Below are 14,637 nucleotides of genomic sequence, written 5' to 3' on the forward strand. Positions count from 1 at the left end.
TTTTGACCTGGTAGGGGAGGCGTAAGGTATCATATACTAGTCTCAAGATACATCAGGTCAGTTTGTCGTGATTGCCACATGATATAGTGTTACATCCGTATCAACAAAGATTACGCAGAGGAAACGTGACTTGCTAAACTTTGTTTAGCTTGATTAGCCTGCACATGACTATCACCTCACAATGAGGAGAGTGGAGATGCAGTATCGCGGCAGGGGGGAAAAAAAGCAAAAGCAGCTGATTCTGTTGACATTTTGGCAACAAATGGGCCTTGTTTAGTTCAAAAAAAATTAGAAAATCGACACTGTAGCATTTTTGTTTGTATTTGACAAATATTATCCAATTATAGACTAACTAGGCTCAAAAGATTCATCTCGTCAATTCCAATCAAACTGTACAATTAGTTTTTATTTTCGTTTATATTTAATACTCCATGCATGCGTCTAAAGATTCGATGTGATGAGAAATTTAAAAAATTTTGTAAAATTTTTTTGAACTAAACAAGGCCATCTGGGCGATGTAAAGGGTATACAGTACTAGTATATTCAAGGAACGTACACAGTGATGTTTGTGTTTAGTATGGTGCTCAGTCAAATGATCATGTTCCTGTATATATATATATATATACTACAATAATTACACTGTTCATAATATGAAGTATCTAGCAGCCTGGCTCCTGCTCTGCTCCAGCATAAGAGTAGCTGCACTATTTACCACAGGCAAACAAAAAAGAAAAACACTTACAAAACTATTGCCCAAGCATTGCAGGTTTTCAAGGATGTTCGGCCTTTCTGTACGTCCAGCAACTAAAATCGCACCACCATCAACACGAAGAGCATTGTTGCAGGTTGAAGTACCATGAGCCCCCCAAAAAGAAGACACCTCAAGTTTTTCTTGTACGACTTACTGGTTCATATCATCACTTTCTCCATACCTTGAATTTCTAGCAAAACTGAGTCCAGCGAACCAGGCAACGCGCATCAATTGGACTCCAAGGACGAGTACCCACCATGATACCAGGCCACGAAGACTCTGCACCATCCAGCCAGGCGCACTAATTTCGTCAGCTAACTGGAGACCCCTCATCAGCTGTAGTACTCGATAGCCTTCATAAACCACAGGAGCTACCAACCATACCGGCGATTTCCAGTGCCATGTAAGCATCTCAGTCAACATCTGTACAGATAGGAGTAAAAGATATGGTCCAAGCAACACTGCAAATGGAATGAATGGTAGTTGTGGCTGTAGAGTGCCCCTACGAGTTGCAAAAAACAGGGCAAATGGAACAACAAAGCCTACTATGGTAGCAGCCAGATTCCAGAACCTGTAGGAAAATGGGATCTGCCTTTTCAGGTCCAAAATATTGTTCTCTTGACGGCCGCATGCATCAGCCATAAGGAAAAACAACATCGCTCCCATATTAAAAATGAAATCAAGTCCAACTAGAGATAGAAGGCCAGCAATGTTGGGACCATGAAACACTGAAGACAGTGGCAACCATAAAGTTGGAACTATACCCGTAACCAACAGAACCGAAGGCCCTAGTAGCCACAATGGCAGTTTAAATGCCTTTAGCTGCCAAGAAGGTTCATTATTCACCTCCACAACATCTTCATCACTCTGGAGGATTGGAATCTGTGGAGCTTCTTCTGTATCAATAGGTTCAACAACACCTGTTCCCTTGATGATACTGGCACCATCCTCGACAGAGGCATATGGAAGAGAGGTTTCCCATGACAAATTCTCGGTGCATCGCAGCACAAGATTTTCAAGATGGCCTGGTCGCAAGGGTTTCCAGTGAAGAGACCTTGGCAAATTGGTCTGTCCACTCTCATGAAACCTCCTCCTAACAAATACTTTGCTTAACTTTATTTGTGGACAAAGCAGAGAAGCCATGGTATAGGATGTCAATCTGTCTCCAGAACCGCAAAAGAAGTGAAACAAATTAGCATCTCTCTAATGAAGTCAAGAGAAACTAAAAAATCAGATATAATAGTAATCCAAGTTAGATTAATGATTGTCTTAGTATTTGATTGCCCTTGTATCCAACAAAAACACTTGGTGGATGGTACTGAATCAAGGTATCAGTGTCTGTGGCCAGTGGATCATAGATTCAAAAGTAATGGCACAATAAAGAACTTAAACTTAGTACAGTAGGCAAATTCATACTGCCTTGTTTCAGTAAATGATTTAAGTTTTTGTTAATAAATTTCTTCTAAAGAATTGAACTCCAAGTTCAGCTTTGTCATCTTGTGTTTGTTCTCTAAACGACATGAACATACCATCTAGGCTTCGTACCTCCCTACTGGTAAGATGCCTTCAAGAACAACACTGAAGGTCTAAAGCCAATGCTCAAGGACTTATGGATGGACAAAACATGCAATCCCTTTTGGAGGTGATCACCTTGATTCCACAGCAATAAATTAAGAATTATCAAATAAACTAGAGTTTCAACATCTAGTGTACAGCACGACTAACTAGCTAACTCCAATAACATAATACTCCGTATTCAAGAGCCCGGTGAAGCATTAAAAGGTTATGTGTACAATTGCAACATTTTCTGTGTCTGATAGGTTTTACCAAACGTTGAATGAACTGATGCTAGTAGAAAATCCTTTACCTAAGAGTACTAATAAGCACTAATTAGTATGATAGATTGGTTACAGTACTAAAAACATAAATCAAGTTTGAACACAGTGAGTCTCAGAATTGAGAAACATCATAACACCCGATTTGCACATCAAGAAATTCAGGACCTGTGTGATAGCTGACTAAACACCACCACTTCTGATCCCTTGGCTGCTGAGGTTCATAAACTGTATAATAACACAATTAACTCAATCGAGACTAAAAACTCGAAGACCTGTACCCAAATAAAGGACACGGGTGTACCCATGTACACCGGATATTTTTTTTTGTCAAAAGAACGAAGTTGGTACTTGGTAGGCATAATACATTCATACACATACTCGCACACTTGTGATTAGATCAGATCCGAATACAGATAGCTTAAATTAGGGTTCGGGTGCTCAGTTTTGCACAGGAGGCATACCTGGTGCGGTGGGTGCTCGTCGCCGGCAAAGGGTCCGGCAAAGACGGGGGCAGCTGGGAGTAGGCGGCGGCGGCGGCGTGTTCGGTTGTTCCTCTTGTCCCCGTTGATGCAGCAAGCGGCCGAATCGAGCGTATAGCTCTCGGGCCGGGCGAGGTGAACGGGAGAACAAGAAGAAACAACTGCAGTCGTACGAGAGCAATTCTTCCATGGCTAACGGGCCTATTTTCTCTTCTTCTTTTTTCTGCTAGTTCGATACGAGAGCGGCCCATGAAACTGGTTCATTCTTTCTTGGAAGAAGTCCACTTTAGGTCCCTCAACTTTCGCAAAAGTCTGTTTTTCATCCCTAAACTTTAAAACCGGGTAAAATACATCCCTCAATTTTTGAAACCATGCATATTACGTCCCTGACATGGTTATGAGCGGTTTTGAAGGCAGTTTTATCTTTTTCATTTTTATTTATTTTGGCTGAATATTTGTAAAATTATAGTAAATCACATAAAATTCATAAAATAGTAAATCTGATTTTGTTGGACTCCAGATAAGTAGATCTACATAGTGAACATATAATATAGTATGCTTTAGTACAAAATTTTTATTGTAGCTTTAGAATTGTTTTTTCTATAATTAATTAGAATAATTCATAGCTATAGTTTGTATGGTCCAATTGTGGTGAATTTTTTATGTTAGACTAATTATTATATGTTTAAACTATGGTAAAAAAATTCATACTCATTAGATCATGTATAACTTAGTTATAGATTTATTATAATTTAACAAGCATAAACTTAAATAAATATATAACTAAGTAATACATGATTCAATATTTTTACTATAACTCAAACATAGAATAATTAGCTCACTATATAAATTTCATCACAATTAGACCATAGAAAATGTAGCTATAATTAGTCTAATTAATTACAGAAAAACATAGATCTAAAGATGTATCAAAAAAATTTGTACTAGAACATACTATATTATATATTCAATGTGTAGATCTACTGATCTGAAGTCCAACAAATTGAGTTTTCTATTTTATGATTTTTATGTGATTTACTATGATTTTTCAAAAAAAAAATCAACCAAAATAAATAAAAAGAAAAAGGTAAAACCGCTTTCAAAACCAGGTCAAGGATGCAATGTGCATGGTTTAAAAGTTGAGGGATGTATTTTGTCCGGTTTTAGAGTTCAGGGATGAAAATCCAACTTTCGCGAAAGTTGAGGGATCTAAACTAGACTTTTTCCTTCTTTCTTCTTCTTTCTGCTAGTTCGATACGAGAGCGGCCCATCAAAATTTAGTTCCCTTAATAAATTTTAGCTAACTAAATTTTAGTTATTTTAATAGCTAAACTTTCAAACACACTAAATAAAAAAAGTTAAAATAATTTAGTCCCCTTAGTCATCTAAGAGTAGCTAAAATAATTTTAGCTAGCTTCTTTTCACGGTTTATCCACTAGCTAAGCCTTTTTTTTCTATTTTCTCATTGGCCTAGATAAATTTGTTATCGATGTTTTTAAATGGTTAACGGATCTAGTGCAAACTCATCTCCCGTGTAAACTGTGCAAACTCTAATCTGGACCGCAGAATGTTGATCCAAGGGGGCGCATGAGAGAGGTGGAAGGAGGGATTTGTAAAAGTGTGATTAAGAACGGGCGGTTAAGTGTAAAATTACTCAATCTCTCCGCGCCCCTTGGATCAACATCCCGTGGTCCAGATTAGAGTTTGCACATTTTGCACGGGAGATGAGTTTGCACTAGATCCGTTCACTAGAAAATGAGTTGCACGGGAGATGAGTTGCCACTACAAACATGTTACAACTCCTCCATAAGAAAATGTTCCAGCATTATGACCAAAATGTTTGTTTAAGAGAGATTTATTCCAACTTCATGAGAAAAATATCTCCCAACATCACAAGAAAAAAAATATTACAAATTCAGGAGAAAAATTCTCATGACATATTTGTGTGAAATAAAAAATAATTAATTGGAACACACATTTAAAAGGCAATGGATCTAGTACAAACTCATCTCCCGTGCAAACTCTAATCTGGACACAGGATGTTGATCCAAGAGGCGCGGAGAGATTGGGTAATTTTGCACTTAACCACCCGTTCTTAATCACACTTTTACAAATCCCTCATTCCACCTCTCTCATGCGCCCCTTTGGATCAACATCTTGCGGTCTAAATTAGAGTTTGCACAGATTGCACGGGAGATAAGTTTGCACTAGATCCGTTGCCTTTGTCGCCGTTGATTTCCATTGTAGCTACGGTAACAGCCCAAATGGCAGGCTAACACGACATTTTCTTCTTGAGTTGAACATTTTGTTTTTAAGCTAGCATATTTATCCCTGCAGAGGCCTACTACAGAGGAGGTTTCATGAAAGTGCTCTAAAGTTTAGAGAAGAGACTTAATTTGCCAAGGTCTCTTTACTTAACACCTTGCGATCAGACCATTTTGAAAATCTTGTGCTACGATGCACGAAAATCCCCCTTCCATAGGCCTGTGCAAAGGATGATGCCAGCATAATCAAGACGACAGGTGTTGTTGAACCTATTGATAGAGTTGATACAGAAGAATCTCCACAGTGATCAAGATGTTGCACAAGGTGAAGAATGAACCTTCTTGGCAACTAAAGGCATTTGAACCTATTGATACAGAAGAATCTCCACACTCCACAGTGATCAAGATGTCTGCGTTTGGATTCCATGAGATCCTTAGAATCCAGATAAAAAAAATGGCTGCCATTGTCTTCGGTGTTTCATGGACTGGACTTCATTTTCCTTGTATGGGAGCGATGGAAAGTTGTTTTTCCTTGTGTCTGATGCATGCGGCCGTCAAGAGAACAATATTTTGGACCTGAAAAGGCAGATCCCAAATTTCCTACAGATTCTGGAATCTGGCTGTCGGCTGCTGCCAGTCGTAGGGGATACTCTGCCGCCACAGCTACATTCATTCCAAAATTTGCTGGCAACAAAACCAATCACCAATCAAGAAAGGAGACAAAGATGAGGGGAGCTTTCCTGCTACATGGCTCCCCAGTCCCCGCTCCTCATCCCCTCTCAATCCTCATCACCACCACAAAACAACACTTCTGGACTCTGGAGCATCCTGGCCAAGTACCCGTCAAGGGCCTAGCTCTATCCGAAGCCAAACCACACGCCCATTTTCCCACTCCCGCCTCACCCTCACGCTTGTATGCGCACGCGTTGTCGTCTTGCTTCTCGCCAAGCCCCACGCAGCGTCTACTGCTCGTCTAGCCATCGCGTCGCGCGCCAGACATGGGCACCGGCGACACGCTCGACAAGCTGGTGGTGTTCCTGGCGAAGCGCGATGGCATCGACAAGCTGGTGAAGACGTTCCAGTACGTGTCCAAGCTGGCGCACTGGGGCGCCGAGTCGTCCTCCCTCCCGGAGCTCGCCAGGCGCGCCAAGAGCTGGGAGACGGCGTCCGGGCTGAGCCGCAAGGCGTTCCGGTCGGGCCGGTTCCTGACGGGCTTCAACGCGCTGCGCCGGGGCCCGCCGCCGCCGGGGGACGAGTTCGGCGCGCTCGCCGTGCTGGCCAACGCCGGCGAGATGGTCTACTTCTTCTTCGACCACTTCACGTGGCTGTCCCGCGTGGGCGTCCTCGATCCCTGGATAGCTCCCCGGGCCAGCTACGTGTCGGCCTTCGGCGAGGCCGTCGGCTACGTCTTCTTCGTCGCCATGGATCTCATCATGATCAGGCGGGGCCTGCGGCGGGAGAGGAAGCTGTTGAAGGAGAAGGACGGCGGCGAGGACGCGGAGAAGGAGGTGCGGAGGATCCGGGTGGACAGGGTGATGCGGCTCATGGCGACGGCGGCCAACGCCGCCGACTTCATCATCTGCATCGCGGAAACCGATCCCAACCCGTTCTGCAACCACGCCGTCACGCTGGGGATTAGCGGCCTCGTCTCAGCGTGGGCCGGCTGGTACAGAAACTGGCCCTCGTGAGCTGGGCCGGGTCAGCCCATGTGCATGTTTTTCTTACTATTTCGCTAAGCTGGCATACTCATGAAGTCATGAAAGATAGTAGAACCATGTAAATTGTTATATGCTCCAATGGAATATCGAAATAATAAATTATTAACATAGCGTTAATAGTGCATTCAGGAGCGTGACGGGATTCACTAACATTGCATTTGAAAATGGTGAAATGCATTTGCGAACATCATCCCTCGTTCTTCCTAATCCTCCTCCGGTGGGTCATTCTCTGATCGCCTTACTGCAGTCGTCTGAATGCATTTTGGCGGCTGGACGTGAACGCGAGTGCAGTGCGCTGCCAGGCTGGCCATACCGGCGCCAGGCGTAATGCAAACTTGAAACTTCAACTGCTCCCTGGCGGACATCCAGGCTCACCGGTGAAGAACAGTGCACCGGCTGGATTTTAGCAAGCTAAGGCTTGTTTAATTCCTAAAAGAAATTCAAAATTCCCCGTCATATTGAATCTTGTGGCAAATGCATGAAGTATTAAATTTATACGAAAACAAAAACTAATTATACAGTTTATCTGTAATTTGCGAGACTAATTTTCTTAGTCTAGTTAGTCCATGATTGGACAATATTTATCAAATAAAAACGAAAGTGCTATATTATTCAAAATCCAAAATTTTTATCAACTAAACAAGGCCTCAAACGAGAGGCAAGCTTTTATTCTTTTGTTTTTCTTTTAGCAAATGAGAGACAAGTTGGATTGCTGTTTGCTTGTAATATCCTGGCACTGACCCCTCGGTAGAGACCAGCACAATGGAGATAAGACAATGGAGATAAGGCCTTGTTTAGTTCCGAAAACTGAAAAGTTTTCGGAACTGTAGCACTTTCGTTTTTATTTGACAAACATTATCCAATCATAGAGTAACTAGGCTTAACAGATTCATCTCGTGATTTACAAGTAAACTGTACAATTAGTTTTTATTTTCGTCTATATTAAATACTCTATGCATGTGACGTAAGATTCGATGTGACGGGAAATCTTGAAAAGATTTTGGTTTTTGGAGTGAACTAAACAAGGCCTAAGAGTAGGGATGCTCGGGACTCGGGTCACTGGGGTGCAGTTTGCTAAATACTGTACTCCGTGTGTAAGGTCAGTGTCAGTGGCTCGTTTCAATACACTGTTTCCAAAACAAATCCGCTGATAAAGCATCAATGAAACGAATAATGAAACAACCTCCACAATGTATGAATATCATCTTGATGTTTCCTAGGCTAGGCAAAGCATTTAATTACTGCAAAATGATTGGATCACATACAAGATGGTGAAACGATTTAGCCTTCAGTGGGGATTTCATCCCATTTCACCGCGTGGAAAACAACGTCCACGGAGTTTCACCACGGTGAAACTACATTCTTCTCTCTCCTCTTCGTTTCATGCAAAAAATACAATTTTACTGACATGGCGCTCTAATAAATGTGCACGACATCCTAGTAAAACCCCTACTGAGACTAGCCTAATATCCTGTCAGCATCCACATCCATTTTCATCACCTGACCGACCAAAGCCATAGCACGGCTCCCCCTTTGCTTGTTTATCCAGCCTAGCCATGCAGATGATGAGAGACTTTTGAGCATGAGTTAATCAAAGGCTTAAAGCTGGTCCGGACACCAGTCATTAGGCTAACCCAACCAGAGCCTTCCGTATCCACGAATTTACAATCATTAGGGCACTCACAATGCAAGACTCTATCATAGAGTCCAAGGCAATTAATTACATATTATTTATAGTATTTTGCTGATGTGGTAGTATATTTATTGAAGAAAGAGGTAGAAAAAATAAGACTCCAAGTCTTATTTAGACTCTAAATCCATATTGTTTGAGGTAATAAATAACTTTAGACTCTATGACAAAATCCACATTATTTTGCTGATTGAGCATTAAAGCTTGGGACACCTCCAGACGTTTCTGACGCACGTGGACCGTGCAAATTCTATAGCACATTGAACCTCGCCCTGCCTTTCCAGCAGGAGACAAAGGCCGCCAGCTCATGCTCGGCTCACCACTCCACACGTGCGCAGCCACTCCGTGGTCCTCCAAGGTCCGTACTCCTACGCCGCAGCCATCGTCCATCATTTTGCTCGAAGCAAAACCTGCCTGCTACTGCGGCCTGTTTTTTCCTAAAAATTTTAAAATTTTCTGTCATATCAAACTTTTATAAACTGTATCATATCAAATTTATAATCTGTGAGACAAAACCAATCACACAGTTTATTTATAATCTGTGAGACAAATTTTTTAAATTTAGTCTATAATTAAATAATAATTATTAAATACAAATGAAAGTGTTGAAATAGTTAAAACTAAAAAATTTTGGGAACTAAACGAGACCCGCCTTGCTCGACTGCAAATTCTGTGCAGGATATCCTAACATTTTTCCAATGACTCCAGCTTTGACAAATCCACTAGCTTCCTGTGCAACAGCAATCAACATTCGACAAGGTGTTTCTTTTGTTTAGACCTGCATCGGTGTTTTATGTTTAGAGCTGCAGCAAGGTGCCGTGCGATTTCGAATGCGATTGCTCTCCCTCGTGGGACAGGCAGATCTCGGAATTTGGAAACGGAACTAGCAACAGCATCAGCAGGACAATGATTCGTCAAATGCGCCAAAGCTTCCCCTCTGTTTACTGCTGTCTCCCTGTTGCTAGCAACCCGTGGAGTCCTTTTCGATCTTGGCAAGAACACAGGTTCCCACAGCGCACGACATATAAATTGAAAATACTGGGCTATAACGATTTCGTCTCATTTACAACAAGAACGACATGATTAGACCGAAGAAGATACAACATTACAAAAACTACAAAGAAAGCGAGATGCCTATCTATAAACATACAACTAAACACACGCGGCGGCAGTGGCTCTGTACAAGCACAAACCAGCACATGCTAAGCTACGTCTGGGGGTGACTGGGTGATGATACAATACAAGTGGAGATCGAGTACGTGGAAGCATCACCGGCGAGACAGCGAGTCCCACAGTTCAGTGCACCGGCGGCGTGCGAACCCGACTCGGCCGGCGTCGACGTCGTACACCACCTCGAACCCCTGCTGCTGGAAGTTGCCCAGCGTGCCGGCGGGCCCATCATCACCACCGTCCTCACCGGACACGTCCCCGCCGTTCATCAGCATGAGGCACCCCACGTCGTCCTTCCTCCCGGCCCCGCCTGCCTCCTCCTCGCTCTTGAACCCCATGAAGTAGTTCCTCCGGGGCAGCGCCACCGTGGCATTGCCCCGGAAGTGCAGCGCCAGCGGCGGCACGCCGCGGTCCGACGCGGCGTAGTGGTAGCAGGGCGTGAGCCCCGTCTGTTCCTCGGCGCGCTCCGCGCGCGCGAACCCCGCCGCGGCCATGGCGCGGGCGAACGCCTCGGCCACCCGCGCGTACGTCTCGTTGGGCAGCATGGTGAAGGTCGTCCCCGAGTCCACCACCATCCCGCCGTTCCCGGCGCGGTCCACGCGCGCGAGCTCCGGACGGGCCTGGATCCTCGTCGCGCCTACCGAGACAGCCTCCAGCGCCACCGAGTAGAAGTACGGGTGCTTCGGGTTGTGGAGCAGCGGCGTGTACACGAAGCCGCCCGTCTCGGCGGCGGCGTCTGGGCTGCGGCCCAGGATGAGGGGGCTAGGCCGGATGAGCCGGTCGGCGCGGAAGGAGTGGGACACGAGGCAGTAGGAGAACCTGCCGGAGAGCTGCGGAGCGAGCTGGCCGGGCAGCGAGAGCGGGCCGCGGCCGAACCCCGCCACCCCGACAGGCTCGCCCAGGGCCGTGTGCGCGCACGCGAAGGTGAAGTTGTCGACGGCCACGGACGCGCCCAGCCCGACGCGGCCGCGCCTCAGGTGCGCCACGAGGCTGCCGTCCCCGTACGCGTAGTACAGCGGCGGGCACGCGTGGGACGCGCCGCGGCACGAGCCCGTCTCGATGTCCTCCAGCGGGCACCCCGCCGCGGCGCAGAGGTCCGACGGCGGCGCCGAGGCGTGCGCCGCGGAGCAGAGCGGCGACGCGCAGGGGACGCGGCGGGAGTCCGGCGGCGGCGGCAGCGGCAGCGGCGCGCTCGAGGAGTGGCCGCCAGACGGCGTGGGCTTGCCCTCGCAGAGCATGCAGGTGAAGGGGGCGCAGGGGAACCAGACGAGGTCGCTGCCGGTGTCGAGGAAGAGCGACACCGGCGCCGCGGCGGACGCCGGCCCCACGGACAGGGACAGCGTGTAGTCGCTGCCCGGGGAGAGCGGGAGCGAGAGCTGGCGGTGGCGTCGTCCGGGACCGGGCGGCGGCGGTGGAGCGCTCCTGCGCGCGCGGTGGCGGCCGTGGCGCGCGGCCGAGCGGAGCGACGAGGAGCGGAGGAGGTGGTGGATGGGCGTGGTGGTGGTGTCATTGGCCCCGCGAAGCGAGGAGATGAGCGTGTTGGTGAGCGGCAGGAGGAGTAGGCCGTGGCATTGGTGTTGGAGAGCGAGGGCGAGGAGAGCGACCAAGCAGCAGAGGAGGCGCATGGCTGTGGCGCTTTCGCGTGTGAAAATCCTCTGTGTTTTTGGGCGTGGCAGACGGTGGACTCGGGAGGTTTAGCGGGGGTTTTTGAAGCGTCGAGACGGTGCGGCGGGAGGGACTGGGGCCGGTTGGAGAATCTTATGGCGCGCCACGGTGGGCTGGCGCGGTCCGTGTCCGTGCGGCCGGGGACGGTGCATGGAGGGCCACGCAGGCGCGGCGGCCGCTTGGTTTTGACGTGTGTGGACAAAGGCGGATCAAGGTCGCGGCCTCGCGGGCGTGGCTGTGCCTGAAGCGGTGGAGCTGACCTGGAAGCGCGGTGGTCGGGCAGTCCGCGGAGCCGGAGGTCCGGGACGGGAGCGGATCCTCCAATTGCTGTGCAGACTGCCAGCCACCGGCTGGTTGACCTCCGCGACACGGGGGGTCATTCAGTTCTCGTCAATTCATCATCTCGTGGGCGACCGCCTGTACTTGCATGCATGATGAGTTCCAGAAAGGAAAACCTGCACGCATGAATATTTCTGCTTTTTTTTTTCACTTTGTTCAGCGCAGTTATTTGCACGAATGCACGATGCTCTACTCCGTACGTACTTCTGTTATGGTATACTAGTTCCTAGTACGTCACTACATCGAGGGCAAGGACAGCTATGCACATTTGATTAAAGTAGAGAAAGCTGTTACAACATACGTACAGTACATGTACATCAAACTAAAGGCCACCTCATAAATTTCAGGAGGACCCGTGCATTGCATTTGTATAGAGCCATAGAGATAGTGACTAGATTACCCGTGCTTTTTGGTGAACCCCATACTTTCTTCACTTTTCCGAGGAAAATACGTTGGGGCAATGGGGCTACCGTACACGACGATGCAAAGCCGCAAGCCAAACAAAAGAGATACTATGCAAGACCCGAAAGGACCTCAATGGGGGGCCCACCGAAGTGGATTAGTTCGACTGATCTTTCGCCTCATCAGTTCCCGTGAATTATTAGGCGCCATCATGGCAACGTTATCGTGATCACAGTGAGCTGGAACCGGCCGGTGCGCCAACCAAATACAGTATCGCGCAAGGTTTTTGCAGTTCTACATGTTGTCAAGGCGTACTACATGAAAAACAAAAAAGAAATCTTGCCTGGGGAGCGTGTCCTGTCCCTGTTCTGGTGCGCTCCTCTACTGTAGCAATGTACGCGTCACGTTCGAAATACGCATTCCGCAAGGTACATTACGGACATCATCCTTTGTAGCGGTACAAAACAACTCGTAACGTAAACTATACGAGACGAGAGGTTAATGCAGGGCCGTTGCATCCTTTCCTGCCTGTCTCGCAAGCTAACGACTGCTCTCTCAGACTCGCCCCCAGAGATATCATAATATGGATTCGAATTTGAAATCGCGTTCACTGGCCCTGCGAAACGCCGAGTCGATTCCATTCGTCGAATCGCGGCACAAGAAGACGAGCGTTCGTGCAACTAGCTGATACGGTATACGGGGACGGAGAGGGACTCGGGAGGCTTCTGTAGGGACCAGGGGGTCCGCATGTACGTACTGTACAGGCAACAACGCGAGAGACAGCGAGGCCGTTGTCATCTTCCTCCTCCGTCGTCGCGTCTCGTGTCTCGGATTCCCATGCCATTGCCACAACGACAAGCACTCACATACGGCGGCGGGCGCGGGCGCGGTGGTGCGGGGCCGAGGGGGGCAGCACCGCGGGCAGGGACGAAAGCGCGAGCGGCCGAGCGGCTCTGCAAGTCTGCGTCGGGTGCCCTGCCCCTGCCTCTGCACGATATGACGTGATGATGGATAGGTACGGGACCGTACGCCGGCCGGAGGAGAACAGCTGTGGATAGCTGGCCAAGTGCTGCCGTATGGCGTGGCCCGTGCTCGGGCCTCGGGGGACCCGGCCGATGGGCGCTTGCCTAGAGCCTGAGCCTGGTACTCTGTTGTCCGTTGGTACACACTCGACAGAGCCGTGAGAATGCAAAAGCCGAAAGCAGCTGGAAAACCCTACAGAAAAGGAGTTGTCCGACTGCTCACGATTCAAAAAAGTTTTTGCAAAATCGACACTGTAGCACTTTCGTTTGTATTTGACAAAGAATATCCAATCATGGACTAACTAGACTTAAAAGATTCGTCTCGTCAATTTCGACCAAACTGTACAATTAGTTTTTATTTTCATCTATATTTAATACTCCATGCATACGTCTAAAGATTTGATGTGACGGAAAATCTGAAAAAAATTTCACAAGGCCAAAAACGCAACAACGCAAGCCGTGAGACGTGCTGTGTATATCGAGGAATGTTTGTGGCCACGTGACATGCTTTGCATGTCCTCTCTGCCGTCATAAGGTGACGAGGGCGTTTTTTTTTAATACACGGGCGGTTATCTGTGTCCAAGGCCTTGTTTAGTTCCAAATTTTTTTGCAAAATAGACACTGTAGCATTTTCGTTTGTATTTGACAAATATTGTCCAATCATACACTAACTAGGCTCAAAAGATTCGTCTCGTCAATTTCGACCAAATTGTGTAATTAGTTTTTATTTTCGTCTATATTTAATACTCCATATATACGTCTAAAGATTCGATGTGACGGGGAATATGAAAAATTTTGCAAAATTTTCTGGAAAGTAAACAAGGCCCAAGTAAACTGCTTCATGGTTTGCTTTGCTGCAAACTCAGCCCACACTGGCAACGTATGACTGGAAATACGTACTAGACGGCCTACGATTCTCCCAGGATCAAACCACTGCGAGGAGCCTTTGAACGATTGAACATGACAAATGGCAGAGGCAAAGAGGCGAGATAGTCACTTCAAATATTGTCCAACTTTGCGTGCCCGAAAACGAGCGAAGGCAACCGAAGTGCACAACACACAATATGGGCTATCATTACCTTAACACTGTTAGATTGTGTGAGGATTTGGCTCATGGGACGTGAAGCCTGCTATTGATTGCATTTTCCATGATTAGAAACCCGAGCCTGCAATCTTCCAACAGAGTGACTTGAAAATTCATGGGTATTTTGCTGGAGCACTTTGAATTGCGACAGAAGATTTGCAAAACAGCACGCTTTTTAAAGCCATGCATTTTGCTTTGGAATAAAGCGAAGGCAA

The 14,637-nt window shown here is 47.0% G+C and overlaps 3 protein-coding genes across 4 annotated transcripts; 1 reads left to right on the plus strand and 2 right to left on the minus strand.

The window, feature by feature from the left end:
* On the minus strand, nt 541-3,260 carry LOC8058340. Of its 2 annotated transcripts, XM_021462253.1 has the most exons (3): nt 3,051-3,260; nt 2,755-2,814; nt 541-1,910 (listed from the first exon to the last, which is right to left on the minus strand). In XM_021462253.1, the coding sequence occupies exon 3, from the start codon at nt 1,892-1,894 to the stop codon at nt 902-904; it is 993 nt and encodes a 330-aa protein (XP_021317928.1). In that variant the 5' UTR covers nt 1,895-1,910; nt 2,755-2,814; nt 3,051-3,260; the 3' UTR covers nt 541-901. The 2 variants fall into 2 exon arrangements, with proteins under 2 accessions (XP_021317928.1, XP_002448232.1); XM_002448187.2 differs by lacking the exon at nt 2,755-2,814 and having other exon boundaries at nt 3,051-3,259.
* Nucleotides 6,053-7,174, plus strand: LOC8058341 (peroxisomal membrane protein 11-4). Its single transcript, XM_002446811.2, has one exon. The coding sequence runs from the start codon at nt 6,331-6,333 to the stop codon at nt 7,018-7,020; it is 690 nt and encodes a 229-aa protein (XP_002446856.1). The 5' UTR covers nt 6,053-6,330; the 3' UTR covers nt 7,021-7,174.
* LOC8083322 (probable aspartyl protease At4g16563) lies at nt 9,766-12,129 on the minus strand. The gene has a single exon (XM_002448188.2). The coding sequence runs from the start codon at nt 11,533-11,535 to the stop codon at nt 10,009-10,011; it is 1,527 nt and encodes a 508-aa protein (XP_002448233.1). The 5' UTR covers nt 11,536-12,129; the 3' UTR covers nt 9,766-10,008.

Source organism: Sorghum bicolor, chromosome 6 (assembly GCF_000003195.3).
Source record: "Sorghum bicolor cultivar BTx623 chromosome 6, Sorghum_bicolor_NCBIv3, whole genome shotgun sequence".
In the NCBI taxonomy this organism is placed as follows: Eukaryota; Viridiplantae; Streptophyta; class Magnoliopsida; order Poales; family Poaceae; genus Sorghum; species Sorghum bicolor.